Source organism: Seriola lalandi, unplaced genomic scaffold (assembly GCF_002814215.2).
Source record: "Seriola lalandi dorsalis isolate HSWRI2012SDOR001 ecotype SW California unplaced genomic scaffold, Sedor1 jcf7180002054606, whole genome shotgun sequence".
In the NCBI taxonomy this organism is placed as follows: domain Eukaryota; kingdom Metazoa; phylum Chordata; class Actinopteri; order Carangiformes; family Carangidae; genus Seriola; species Seriola lalandi.
In genome coordinates, this window is record NW_019525159.1 from 1,894,899 (window position 1) to 1,910,624 (window position 15,726).

Below are 15,726 nucleotides of genomic sequence, written 5' to 3' on the forward strand. Positions count from 1 at the left end.
TTGTCTCGTCAGCTGCTAATTTGGGTGGCTTGTCCTTAAATCACAGTTATGCTGAGGTGACACTTTTTTGTGAAAGCGCTCATCAGCGTAGCACTGTGCTTCCCACAACTCTCACACAAATGCACACACTTGGCGCTAATTAAAAACCTGTGAGTCTCTCTCTCTCTCTCTCTCTCTCTGTGTCTCTCTCTCTGTCTCTGTCTCTCTCTCTCTGTCTCTCTCTCTCTCTCTCTGTGTGTTGCGTCACCGCTGTATGACACCTGATTTTGTGACATGAAGAACGACCGAGGGCACGGCAGAGGAGGAAAATTACAAGGGTTGGCAAGAACGAGAAAGTGAGAAGAGATTGTATGAAAATGTGGAAAAGTGAGAAGAACAGAGGGGGGAAAAAAGCGGGCAGAAAAGACAAAAGGAGAGGAAAGAGAGATCACAATGTAGAGGAGAGGACGCAGACAGCACCAGCACTGAGGGTTACACAGCAGTGATGTCACCTCATACTGGCACTGTTGGACTGAGAAACAGATTAGCCATTTGATCTTTGCCCTTATTTTAGTTCCAGTTTCCTCCTCCCAGCCCACACAGTCGGATTATTGTTATGGCATGACATGCGGATCTTCCTCTGCTTTACTCTCCTCTTCTGTCACATACCTCATACCTCCACATACCTCACTACTTCCCTCATGTCCCCCTTTCTTCTGCGATCAGGGTCAGTGGTATCCCCCTCCCCTGTTTATGTAACAGCTCCATTATTGGTTGAGACCAAGAATGCCCCTCCAATGCGTCGATAAGCCCTCATTCAAAGAGATTGAATTATATGGAGATAAACGGTGTCCTTGAGCATGGGTGCAGATAACAGATTGGAGTGACACAGCTGACTCTCTTTGTTTTGTTAATTAAAGATGACCTCATCGCTAAAAATGGACGCTGTGCACCTCCTCGTCACGAGCCTCGCCATCAGCAGATTGCAGATTGCAGGCAGGGGGCCAAGGGCTTTCTGCATTCCCTTTCCCTTTTTGCTTCCTTTCCCATTTTGCCTCATCACACACACAGTTATCCTCTCTATCTTTGACTTTCCCGATTTCATTTTTTTTTTCTCCTTTGCTCAACAACCATGACACTCCCTTGGCATCTCTTATGTAAATATGGACACTTAATGTGTGTTCATGAAACCTCTAACTCACGTTAGTGGATTTGTGCTTGAATTGTAATTGACACAAGACAAGGATGCTTCCCCTCAGTGCCTTCCTTTTCAATCATCATTGTGTGCCGTGGGGCATTGCGTCCCTATCAGTCATACGGATGCTAATGAGATTTTTGCATGTTATGAATTGACAGAACTTAGGGTGATGTGGACATGATCTTTGTTGAATTTGGCGCTAGCTAAAATCGATTTAAAATGCATTTAAGCATTAAATTGGGATTGATTAGTCTCACTTTGCCTCCAGGGCACTGCAAACACTTAAAGTGGTAGAAATAAATATTTAGTCATGATGGAATTACTCTCTGCATTAATATACAGTAAAGGACCTACAACCCTGCCTAGATTTATTTCGAGCTATTATAGTCATTGCCGAGACACATTTTGTTGCTGATACTGTATCTGTGCCCCAGCCAGCCACAATACACAACACTGTTGTGTTGCTGAATTGTATTGGATTATATTGAAGTGTTTCTAATATTTTGTCCATCCCTCAAATGACCATTTCAACTCGACACGTCACCATGGTAATTCTATAATCAAAAAGCTCAATAGTCAAAACTGAAAGATTCACAATCCAAAAAAGTATTAACATAAATGATGCATTGATACTACTAGGGAGACCTTTTCTCATTTCTTTTCTTAGCCTTTTTCTCATAGGTAAACAGATGATGAGAACTGGCCTGTAACCTGAGTTCAATGGCTACAGGAAGCAGCACCTGTAGCCATAGAACTAAGGTAGCAATGGATAGCTGCTGTTCTATTTTACATAAGCTTTGACATAACGTACTCCCAGTTACAAGCCTGACTGATCGCCATCACACAGACCTGTGAAACAGAATGACCACCACACAACAACTATACTAGCCAGTATGCACAGAGAGTTGACTGACACCAAGTGGTGTAAGAGACAGGCAACAATTGGTCAGCCTACACAAATCCTACTAGTGTCTGTACCACAGAGCCAGCTGAAGCCATCAGAGCCCACCAGTCTAGTGGTACAGCAGGTGGAGGATGGCAGTGCACATCAACCAGTCAATACAGTGTAGCATCACAGTAAGACACAAGCCAACAGCCTGTCAACACCCAGTGGTTTATTCTTAGTGCCAAGGACAGACCCAGGGGGAGACAGAGCCACAGTAAAAGGAGCTGGGGGCAGTAAAAACAGACCACACACGGGTCACATCAAAATGGCAGACATGGACCCAGGGGGCCATTAGTCTGTGACAAACCACCACACCTGACCCAATTCCTTGTTATGCAGGGCCATTTTCTTGTGAAAGGGCAGAGGCAACCCAGGAATGTCCAGTACAAAGAATCTGACGAACAGGCAGGGACTTGGCCACTGAGTATCCAAAACAGCAGGAGTAAGATGAGGCTGTTGTATGTGGAGAATTGTTCAATACACCCATGTTTAATGAGGAGAAAATTAAGTCTTGTTTGCATGGTACATCTTTCAGTTTCATTATCAACGAGGATCTCCATATTTGCCACTTGTGGTTATTGTCGTTCAGTTATGACCTCATTTCACCTTCTGCCTGCAATATCAGCAGTCCACAGAGCTGCAGAAATATTATTGTACTGTGTATGATTGACAGGTTGACAGTGAAATTAAACATCAAATTTGTCCCAGGGGAAGGAGAAATAATTAATTAATTAATTTTTGCCATTATATCTGCTTAACCTGTTTTACTCTGTTTTCATTCAGACCCATATGTTACTTTAGCTTCTAATATCACATCTTATCTTTGATTACACCATGGCCTGGGTGAAAACTCAATTATTATTAGCTGGAAGGAAGTTGATTAATTTCAGATAACTGTCTGAAATTAATCAGGCAGTTATCTGACGTAATACTCTTATTACTCTTGCAAATGAACGCGTTATCAAGATGCAAGTGTTCCACTGAATTGTCCATTGTATTTCTTACTGCTCAACAACAACATACAATCTCATAAGTCTGTACATTCGGGACATGTTTTGTGAATAGTTTGTTTGAAGAACAAATTAATAAAAGAGTCGAAAGGTTGGTGTGGAAGTGCAATGGTTACTCACTTTGGGAAACCAACCTTGTGTTTGCAGAATGTGTGCATGGGTTATTGAAACCGACCTTGGTTTCAATAAAATGACACATGGTGGCACATTGATGTTGGCATTAAACTGGAATTATAGCATATACTTGAAGACTAAGCGTATGGTATGATGGCTCACAGAGTCAGAGAAGAGGTTGACAGCTGCCTTGTTTTGTTGTTATGTTGATGATGTGCTATTGTGCTCCTCGGTTAAGTGGAATGATTTATTGTTCTGAGCAATGGTTCGGGTAGAAAAATGTGCAAAGAACATGTGTCCAATATTACACAGAAGTCAGCAGAAAAAAGGTTTTTTATCATAGTTGATGTTGATCTCCTGATCATGACAATGGTGCGCTAAAGAGAGAAAGAAAGCTTTAAAGTCTCCATAAAGGTGTCTGATAATCTTGAAGTCTCGTCTTAAGGATTTGACTTTTTTCTGTTTGCATAACTGTTGCTTCATCATGCTTTGTTATATTTATTCATAAAAGGCTTTTTGTTCAGACTTATTGCATCGCCTTGTTACTCCCTTACTTAAGCAAAGCTGCACCCTTCAGGTGAAGCACCTTGCTGTCAGGTAAAAAAAAAAGAAGCTGCTGGCAGTTCAGTATGTATCAAAGATGACACATGGCACTCTACAGTCTACACCCAGGCCAACACAGGGAGTCTCCGTGACCTGATACAGAGGACTTGTTACACAACACTTACATTGTAATGGCGCAAGGACATTACAAGTTGAGTTTATGTGTACGTAAGGGCAATACAGAATGCATTTTAATACATGACATGATGCTGCTTCAAAGTAAGCACATAACTCCATTCCAATCTATTTTAGCTTTCTGTCTCAAACAATGAAAAAAGTGTTTTCATAAATAAATGATGTATCTCTCTGCCAGCACAATGTCTCTGGAGAGTTGTCCAAAGGGATGTCCCTCTACCTGATTAGAAAAAGTTGGACAATTCTATGCAACTCAGCCTGCTTGGAGAAATCTGTTTCCCAAAGTGCTTTGTTGCTATACCTCTAAATATCTCCTTTGGATGCCATTAGTAAATCCCCTCGTCTCAACTGCAAAGCTCTCTCACACATAAACACTTAAATGTGTGATGTGTCTTGTTTTTGTTTTTACCTTGAGTTTCCTGCAATAGGTGGCACTGTGCGACATTAGGTTAGGGTAGTATTTATATACCTGTATAATGTCTACTCTCTGTGTGTGTGTGTGTGTGTGTGTGTGTGTGTGTGTGTGTGTGTGTGTGTGTGTGTGTGTGTGTGTGTGTGTGTGAGAGAGAAAGAGGAAGGGAGGAAGGTGATGTTGCGTAGGCTCTGCGTGGGGAGTGGAGGCTTGAGTGCTGACAGTTTAACAGAAGAGGCCCCTTGCAGGTTTGGCAGGCCACAGGAAATATAAAGCTTGTGATTTGTTTGTTAATATAAAGCTTGTGTTTTGTTTGTTTAAAAAGAGTCCACTGTGCAGTCATCTGGACTGATAGTAGGTCGGAAGAGAAAGAGGGACAAAGGAAAACAGAACGAGAAAGAGGGTAGTCTGAGGACAAACAGAAACATGATGTGAGAGAGAAAGAATGAAAGGTGATCATGTAAGAATAAAAACAGAGAGCAGCCCATACTTTAGCACACATGGTGATATATCTATGCTGAAACTTGATCACTCACTTGCCAACACAAAAACTGTTGTTATCACAAAGACATTATATCAGATCAAACTTTCAATTATATGAAATCCCTTGGAACTGGTATGATCGAAATATTAGGCACAAAAATGGATTAAAATACTGTGTATTTTCTGAAAACCAACTACCAAGATATTGTTATTTATGAAGAGAAAAAAAAACATTTTACGACAGTATTTTTAACATTTTTAACCTTTGACTGGCAAATGTGAACTAAAGTTAACAGTTGTGGAAAAGAAAAGAAAAATGTTATTAATTTAAGATACATTTAACTTTACTAAACTGAGCTTGTAGCTAAGAAAGTGAATAAACAGTGATTTACTGCAGTGATTTTGTTGTTCTGCCACTTTCCCTCAAATTTCCTCTTTGGGCAGTAAAAAAAAAAAAAAAAAGCCCTAATGTGTGAACCCACTGACCTTGAGGATTTACACGTACACTCACTCATTCTCTCTCTCTCTCACACACACACATACACACACACACACACACACACACACACACACACACAGACATGGCTAATGGCTGAGGCAATTACACTGTGCCTGAATTCAGTAGTGTAATTGAAATGATATGTCAGGGATAACAGTATAGCAAAGTCTGGCTTCCAACATCAGACGAAATGCCACCGCGCCACCATGTACACACCCGTCTCTACATCCAGCCACACAAGGGCAAATAAGGGGAGCGTGTGTTGTGCTTCTGTAAGTCTGCCTGCGTGTAATTGTGCATATACCGTACACATGTACTGTGTTTGTCGTAAAAGTGCACATTTTGCATTGTATACGATGAAAGTATACAGTAAATTCCAACTTCCTGTTCACTTTTTGTGTCCCGCCTACAGCTACTGCTGCACCCCATGACACCCATGAAGGACGGATTTCTTCTTGAATTTCCCCTCCCGTGCCCACCCCCATCCCCTCCTTTTTTTTTGTTTTGTTTTGTTTTGTGCCAACGTTTTTTGAGAGGGGTTTTCCTTGTCTTCTTAGAAACTGGGTCAGTCTGGGTCAGGAACTGTTGCTGTTGTGGTCCAGCAAAGCCCTTTGAGACACTGTATATGACATTGGTCTGTCCAAATAAACTGAACTTGACTTGTTTGCAACTACATCATAGTTACGAGGCCTGTGTGTGTTTGAATCAGAGTGTTTCTCTGTGTTCGCTGTCGGTCAGCCCGTTTCGTCATGTTCCCATGAACTGCTATTATTTGTTCCCCCCTTTCTGTTAACTAAAAAGGTCACCTGGCATTTACCATCGCCATGTAAGCTGGAGAACACGCAAAATGGCTTTTACCGTAATAGAATTTTCGGGGGCCTTAATTTTTGCCAGCTGTGTGCTGGTTTGGCTTTGGTATTGACAGAAATGTTGACGGACCTCAGGCCTACCCATGAGGAGCCCCTCCGAAGGGTAGAACCATAAATGCTGCTTCTGGGTGGGTTTTAATGTCCTATTCTACAGTTAATGCAGGAGATGTTTGTTTAGCATTACCTAATACTAGATTGGTATGCAAGCACTTAAAAGCTACCACCGTGGAGGCAGCGGATGATTGAAAGTCCTCGGTAGAATACATGTGTGCCAGTTGCTTCTTAAAAAACACTTCCAGTTCAGCAGGTGATTCATACAACCATTTTGTCATGGTTCTGAGTTTCAGGCTGCTCATTCACCCTTTTATTCATTCAGTCCAGTTGTTTGTGCGTCCATGTTGTATTTCTGCTGTCATTTCAGGTCCTGCCACAGATCCACTCCGCTGCGTTTTAACATATTGCCTTCGTTAATGTTTAGACCATGTGCTGCTGATTCATAAATTACTGTTTTGCAGCAAGTGTTGCTGGAATTTCCTCCCTCTCTACATTGAATCAAGCACCGGCTTGATTAGGAAAGATACAGAGCGAGACCACGGCCATGTGCTCAAAGCTTAAAGCCAAGCTTTAAAAGATTAACACATAGTTTTAGTTGAGTTCAAATGGTTCAGAGAATGAATTTGGACTCGTGTTCAAGGTTCTGCAGTTGTTAGATCCGGCACCAGAATCCGCCCTCCGGTTTGATCACTTCTGAGCTAAATAAATGCCTCCTCATAAATTATGTTTGCTTTCCTTTGTAATAGTTACATGCAGTGAACAGTATTTCCAGATACTTTTCACCACTCTCAAGGAGCCAGCACTGTCTGACAGTGTTCTTATGTAGGATCAGTCTACAACTTCAGTAGCTTCCCATTGTATTTGATGTCTCTTAAATCAGCAGGGCCATTGACAAGACTATTTCTTTGCCCTCTGTTTGGATTACTTAGGCTGCATTTCATATAAAAATTGCTGTCATTTATCTGCTTTTATTTGATTGTCATTATTTCAGTATTCTTGCAAGCTAACATTTACACATAGAAAAGGCCTTTATCAGCCCCTTTACTGTGTGCACATGATAGTACATTGTGTACCCCCCGAAACCTGCTTACTGGTCTTATATTTATGTAATTGTGTAACAGTTTATAGCTTTCAGATGGCTCTGTTTAAAAAGGGGTTTGACCCATGGAATGTGTGGGTAAAGTTTGCTAGGTAAGGGTATATGATTATTAAAAAGAAAAAAAACACACACTGTGCTCTCCTGCTGAGTCCTTAAATTGATAATTATACAGTAAGCCACTCAAGAGCCACAAAAGACTACACCAAAGACATTTGTCTTTTGTTTAGTCTTCCAGATGGATCTAACTGAAGCACTTCCCTGCACCGTCAGTGACATAAATGGTCTACTCACACTGTACATGTAATGTCCAATTATGACACATTGCCTCATGTCGCTAAGCTCATGCTCATGCCTTTCAATTAAGGCCAGGGAGACACAACATATTTTTAACTCTGTTAGTACACATGGATTTTGTCATGTGAAATGTTGGTTTTGGACCCCAACTGTTAAGGAACAATGTTGCAAATTATCTATTGTATAAACACTATGATGAGCACATTTGATAATTGCATATTCAGTGCTTTGTGTCTTTAATAGATCAGTTAGCTATACATTTACAGCAAAACTTTATCAGCAACTGTTCTTGATTTGTTAGATTTATGACCACAGGGGATATTAAATAAGGCTTACCATATAATCTCCTCCTTCCTTTTATAGTACTTTTGCTCTTTTTTGTTGTTGTTGATGTTGTTTGTTGTTGCCTTCTGGGAGACAAGTGCATATTTGTCAATGTTTGTGTGTGTTTGTTCATTTGTCTACAGGCCACATTGTCAATGTGGCTGTAAACAAAAAGAAAAACTTGTGGCCCAGCAATGATCAATCTCTAGACAATACGTCAGAGAGCACCGCTATTGGTGAGCACACTCTGCTATACAAGCATGAGTCAGTAGATCCGCCATTTGATTTTTGCAAGTCAGGGTTATGTTGTAATCAAATACAATGCCAAGAAAATGTATGTGAACCCATTGGAATAACCTGGTTTCCTGTTCTGATTGGTCATAAAATGTGATCTGATCTTCATCTAAGTCACAAGTACAGACAAACACAACATGCTTAAGGTAATATCACAGAAACTATTATAAACTTTAATGTCTTAATTGAACACAGCCCTTAAACATCCACAGTGCTGGTGGAAAAAGTAAGTGAACCCCTTAATGACAAACCTGCTTTGGTGGCAATAACCTGAAACAAGAGCTTCTAGTAACGTTCAGGAGGAATTTTGGACCATTCTTCTTTATAGAACAGCTTTTTAGCTCAGCCATATTCTCAGGATGTCTGGTGTGAACAGCTCTCTTCAAGTCATTCAACAATGTCTATACTGGATCAGGGTCACCCAACTTCTACTATTACTTCTATCCTGCAATATTCTTTGATATACTTGAGGATTCATTTTTTGCCTGATGTGGAGCTGTCCAGGCCCAGAGGCAACAACGCCCCAAATCATGATGCTTGTTCCCCCCTACTTCACGATGATGTTTCATTAGTCATCATCAGTCCACAAAACATTTTCCCAGTGGTGTTGTGGAGTGTCAAGCTGCTCTTTGGCAAACCTCGGAAGCACAGAAATATTTTTTTGGAGAGGCAGTGGCTTCCTCAGTGTTACTCATGGACACCATGCTTTATGCAACCATGCACTACCATGAGCAGAGATGTTAACCAGCTCCAATGATTCCTTTAAGCCTTTAGCTGTTTCTCTGAGGTTCTTTGTTATGTTACTGATCATTCTGCATTGTGCATTTGGAGTCAACACTTTTAAGCTTCATGCAAATCAACAATTCTTGATCCTAAGTCGTCTGAGATCTCTTTTTTTGCGAGACAAGTTTCACATCAGCAGATATTTCTTGTAAATAGTGAATAGCAAAGTGTTTTTATAATTCAAAGGAACTCTGACTTACACCTCTAATCTTGGTTCATTGATTTGATTCCATGTTTGCTAACTCCTGACTACAATTAGCTTTGATTGATGCCCTTAGCCGAGGGGTTCTCATACGTTTTCCAGCCTCCTCTGTGAATGTTTGAATGATTTTTTCAATATGGACTAGAACAATGCAATGATTTGTGTGTTAGTAGTTAAAGTTAGATTGTGTTTGTTCATAATTGTAACTTGGATGAAGATCTGACCGCGTTTTCCCACAAATTTATACATGAATGGAGGTAATTCCAAAGGGTTCACTTACTTTTTCTTGCCACTGTACTATACATCAACTCGCCCCTACTTAAACACTCACAGGTGATTGCTCCTGAACTGTACTGTAGTCACGCATCAGCGCCATGATTTATTCTGATTATCAAAACATCCATTGACATCATCATTCCTCCGCCTGACCACATCCAAAATCATAAAACATCAGAGCACTTGCCATCCTTTTTCCTTTCCTGTCTTATTGTTTGTCTCTTTGTCTCTTGACAATTTTTTCTCTTTCCTTCCCTCCTTTTACTCCTCTTTGGTCCATGCTGTGTTTAGAACTCTCTTTTTCTACTTTTAGGCTTTGTGAAGTAGGAGAAATCAGGGATTCACTGTGTCTCTGTCATAGTTTCTTGCAATGAAAGGCAGGGGAATGGCCTTGAAAGGTATGATGAACGCAAGCCAAATCAGGTCAATAGTCAATCTTTAATAAATCATTACCAATTATTACTGCAAAAGATAAAGTGGTCTGCTAGGCGTAATTTATTGTTCCACCAAATTTTGGTGTGTTAACATGCTTAGCCCACTAAATACACTAATTGCAAGAATAATAAGGGAACGGAACAGTTCTGTGTTGCCCCAGACAGGGGGAAAAAAAGTCAACAACTAATATCAGTTTCAGTTTAGTGTAACTGTGCTGAGTACCAGGAGCCTGCTATATAGTTCAAGCCCATGAAGATCAAGTGGCAAAATAAAATTCCTGATGCTAATGTCCTGATGTGCTGGCAGGCGGAGTATCCATACCATGCCTGAAAACTGGCTGACTGGCAAATAGCCACATGGTTGTTCTATGCTACAGTTGAAATGGTGTGCATACAAACTGTAGAGCCATGACATTGGAGACCTGGTTTCACAGGCTGCAAAAACAATTTGGTTAAGGTTAGGGGGAAAAATGCAGTTTTTGATTAAATATTTAAAAACTAAGCATGCCTTGTCTTTTATTTTAAGTCAGCATTAATTTTTCTAACATTTAACCAATACCACAATCTTTCCCTAATCTTAACCAAAGTGCTTTTAGTTGCTTAAACATAACAATGAAAACATTATTCATGTGTCAGTTGATACAAGCTCAGATTGTAAGAAAAACAAATGAAGTATGTTGTTATTAAATGTTTGATAAGGTTCCAACATTATGTTGAAAAAAAACCACAATAAGGGCAGCATTAAATTTTTCAGAAAAAAAAGAAAAGAAAATTTTCGTTAATAGTGTATACACATAATTTCTAGGACACAGTGTTGTATATAGTGTCTGTATGCAATCATTAATTAGCCAGCTGAAAATCTTCCTTATCATTCCTGTTAAAAGCAAACACCAAGCAGATTGCACCAATGTAAGACAGAGGTGTTTATATTATTTAAAAAATAAGAATAATGTCAAAAAGATCAAGGTCGATGAAACATATGAAGGGCGGATCTGTTCCATAAAAAATAATTTAGGAAAACTGCATTGAATGTGAAATGTCTAAATCCCAGTACTGAACTGGAAGACAGTGCAGTATACTACAACTATATGTACTTAGATAAACATATACTGTATATAGACTCATATGATTAATATTTTGAAAATGTACATCATGTAAAATTGATATTGACAAGTTCTTTTGCAGAGCTAAGCAGGTTTTAACAGATTAAATGAGTCAAATTTCAGATTCATGTTTTTAAAAGGTAAAACCTTCGAAAGAGAAAACACTGCAACAGTACAGGAATGTGTTTAAGGGGAAACCTCCTATACACAGAGCTCTTTCTGTGAAAAGGTCAAATCATTCATTCGTGCAGTTCTTTTTCCTCTCTTCTGCAACCTTTTCTTACCATCCCCATGTGCCTTACCAGCCAGACTTACTCCCTGTGTTTATAAGTTGGCCCATGTATCATAAGCTAAAACTAAGCTGCCCTTTAGCTCATGTAGAAATAGTTGGAAATCCAACCGTTTGAGAGCTTTTAAACTATTTTGACAGCTCCCTCTTTTTTCCATCACCCCCATGAGCACTGGAAACTGGCGGCATGTATGTGTGTGTCTAAATGAACAAGTGTGCGTCGCTCGCCTTTCCCGTAAGCTGACATGAAAGATATTTCACAACTTGTGAAGTAGTGTTTTGTGAGACACAAGGGTGCTCAGTGAGATATCACTGTAACAGTACCATGTGCCCATAAAAGAAAGAAAATCTGTTTTCTTACAGTTCTATAACGTGGTGTGTATGGGATGCTGCCAGTAAAACATCATATTTAATTTAGCCTCGGGCTTCGTGCTGGCGAAATGGCTCCTACCGGACCGGGCAGAGGGGAAACTCATAACACCAGAGTCAAATGGCACAATCATTGATAAGGAAAGCACTGCTTTCCCAAATGTAGAAATTCATTCATGACTAAGCTCATGTTGTGAGCCATTGTTTTCCTGTGTTGAAACATGTGGTGGAACGAAAACATGTGGCATTGCTTTGTTTGACTATGAAACAATAGATAAAAGATATTGTTGAAAGATAAGTTTGCCTTTTTTTTTCCTTTTTGGCAAAAAAGTATGACAGATGGTAAAACAGTACAAATAACATTTCCAAAGAAGAATTTTTGTAAGATTTTCTTTGTTTCTTTCTGTCTGTTCTTTTTACACTTTCTTCTTTCCTTCCTGTTTCATACCAGGTGAGGTTCTGAGCTTGATGGATGATCTGTTTTCTGGTTTGGGTTCATCCTGTGTTGTTGCCGGGAGGAGAAGTGGAGACCATCCTCACTCTGTGCTATATTCAGTGGTCTTCAAGTGCCTGGAACCCGACAGTCTCTACAAGTAAGTCTGCTGATGCCCTTCGCAAAGTTTTCTGAGTCAGTTGGTCTATTGTGGCTGTTGATATTGTTGTGTTGTGTTGTTACAGAAATGTCTATAAAATATGGAAAGTCCCGAAGTATGTTCTCCGATCTCAATGGGTGTAAGGATTCATAGAGAGCATGGATTTTAAAATGAATTTGAAAATAATGTGATTCCAAATGTTTGTGTAAATGAAGATATATACAATATGTTAGAAGCTGGAAGAGTTTACAGACAGAATTGTGTTTTGCTGATCGTAAGGGGTCTTGTTTTTGTGTGTCCCTGTAACACTGGGAGCTGTGTTTGAGGGATCCTATTAGGGTCTACCAAGACACACAGGTCCTAGGTAAGAGTCTAGACTAAGACTCTCAGACGTCACCATATTCAAAAATGAACATCCTTTACAATACGGAAACTGTGTTCCCATAAGTAGGCATAGAGGTAAAATCACACACCTGGGAAGAGGTTGGGCGCCATCCTTGGGCGCCATCTTTTTCCAGATTTATGTGCATGAGAGTTATTTGGTAGGTGTGCAAATACTCAAGAGCTCATTTTCCACGGAGAACAAGAGAGTTGCCTCAATGTAATTACTGTTGTGGTGAGGAAAACACACAGTTGCATGTTTTTGCACCTTTGTTCCTACTTTTTCCCCACCTTTGAGTGTGGCCATTTCATCTGGTATAAATTCTTTTGATTTCCAATGTGGTTGGACAATATGTCTTACAATCTAGTCCTGACAGAATATGAACCAGCCCATAGGAGTATGCAGCTTTGGGTTGACTCGAAGGAACAACTTGCCTGACTTGACCTCGATCAGAACTATGCGGTGTTTTGTCATTGGGCTTTTGGGCTAGTCATGAACTCTCCGTGACAAGTGTATGTGTTACAAGAAACAGCAACATTTCCAAAGATCCATTATTGCCTTTGTAGTTGTATCAGAACCTACGATTTGGTTAGCCCAAGGGACTCCTTGATCAGTGGTCAGGTTTTAGGAAGCCTAAAGAACTGCAGCTTATGTCTTCACAGAAGCAAATGTATGGAAGGATTTGCGGAGGCCCTTATAGGGGGACCTTTGTTTGGCTTTATAGAGGTTATGGCAAACCATGACACAATTCAGGAAGGAGAGGCAGGGCCTAATGAAGGCTGTTTTCAGCAAAGGAGAACTGCTGACCTTGACTTTGAAGAACTCCAGAATCTGACTGACACCCCTGCTGTGGAGTGGGCAAAGTTGGAGGATTCAGAGGAAGTCTCACCAGTCTTTTTTGGTGGAGGTAGGCAAGGTGCCTGTGGTGGTTGAAATTTTCCCTGAAGTGCTAAAGACATGTTTTCGCAGACTCAGTTAATACACCTTATCAGTGTTATGTGGAGGTCGGGGACAATGTCTATGAACTGGAAGAAGAGGAGGGTGTCCCAGGGTGTGCTCCATTTAGCAGGGCATCACCTAATTGGTCATCAGCCAAACGACAAGTGATGAGTTTTTTTCCATTTCATTGTGGGAGATTTTGAAACATTTGTGCTATTTTCTCATGAACCTGCTGCTTACTTGTATGATGATGATCTGGAAAACTTCCAAACCTTTTTTTAATATTCAATCCCCTCTTTTGCATGTCCTGCTCACCTACAGTATTCAGCGACATTGCTCTTGGTCAAGGATTACAATAATTATTGCAACTTTTTCTGACCATGTTTCTATGAGTGCAGTGTTTCCCATAACCATATAAAGACAATTAATTTCATTAAACATTATATTGTGGCCATGTTTGCATCTTTCCAACAATGAGTGGGCAAATATCAGCAAAACCACATCCTCCCCTGGGTGCCTACAATTACCACTGCAAATGTTATTTTGTTTCAGGGGGTGATTGTTACGTACTCCTGAACAACAGCTGGGTCCAGTTAACCAGGGAAGCGTACTTAGTCTCAACATGGTGGAAGTGGTGGATGCTTCCTTTTTTATGTTCTATTTGCTCAGAGGACAAGAGGATCCCTGTTAAGAGGCCATATTTTTTTAAACTCAAAAACAAAGTGAACATTTTGTATGTGAAGTTTTTTGGGGGGGACATTTAGCTAACAAACCAACTTTACCTGAAGTCATTACATGCAGTCATAGACATTGTGGTCATCACCTTAACACATCGTGCATTTTACAACATTAATCCAAACTGTGACAGTATGAAAAATGAGCAGGCAACTTCTTAAATGCTGCATCAGTGGCCCTACCAGTGATGGTCAACATCTAGTAGCCCACAGCTCTCCATGCGCATGGCCTTACAAAGCCATGTGTCATTATGGTGGGATGTGTACAGTAATACAAAGTGAGCAAAGAAAGAAAGAAAGACCAGCATATTGTAATGCGGCTCAATTTCCCTCCAACAGATATTACATAACTTAAAATGTCGAGTTTTTGCTGAGTATAATACTTTAGTATTAGTCTCAACTTTCCTTGCTTTTGAGCCTGCATGATGGGTTGACGTTATACTGGACAACATTACAATGAAATATGTTTCTAGCTATTTATTATTATTAAAATACAGCATCAAAAATTACCATAGAGCTGACTCAACTTGTCTCTGACACAGTGTCAAGAACAACTGAAAAGTTGGTAGCATTAATTACTGGGCTGTTTTATAGGATTGCACTGCAATGATCAATCACTGTATGGTAAGGTCTTTAGAGGGACATTTCAGACTAGAAATATATTTATCTTAGATTTGAGGCAGGCATTTTGAAATAAAGTTGCAAGAGCAGCAACAATGGATGAACCAGACAGGACCCAGATGTTGTTGTGGCTTTCATGGGACGCGTGAAACACACAGTCTTCTCTGCGTTTCACTGTCTTCTCAGGTTTTGTTAAGGAACTTGTTTATAATGATCTTGCTGTTTGGTGGCCTTGGTTTGTTTTGAGAACCTCTGAAAAAAACTACCAGGATTTAAAGCTGTGGGAAACATGTTGTAGAGTCCTACTTAATCTATATGTACTGTCGGTATACATGTGATGTACAAGTAAAAGTTACAGTGCTTCAAAGCTGCAATAGTTTAATCTGGCTTTTCTAATGGGAGTCCAAATGCCAGCATACTAGGGGCATTTCCATTAAATGCAAATGAAATCAAAAAGACAAGGTAAATTCAACCCAATGAGTGACAAAAAGGAGAATTTATTTAGTTGTGTCAAACACTAACACAGCAGGAATACAGGTGCTCAGAGCTGAGCATTTAAACAAGTAAATAGAGATGATAAAATAAATGTAATAAAAGATCAATTAAGGAAGCAGTCAATAGTCATTGATGATCTGGTGGCTGATAAAAAAAAATGCCAACAACATAATTACCATCTATTTAGTTAAAA

The 15,726-nt window shown here is 40.0% G+C and overlaps 1 protein-coding gene across 1 annotated transcript in view; it reads left to right on the plus strand.

The window, feature by feature from the left end:
* The window catches only part of astn2 (astrotactin 2), a 253,457-nt gene that overhangs the window by 225,104 nt on the left and 12,627 nt on the right, over positions 1-15,726 (plus strand). Inside the window, exon 20 of the mRNA XM_023419585.2 lies at positions 12,221-12,362. Coding sequence (XP_023275353.1) covers positions 12,221-12,362 — 142 coding nt within the window. The remainder of the gene's footprint in view (positions 1-12,220; positions 12,363-15,726) is intronic.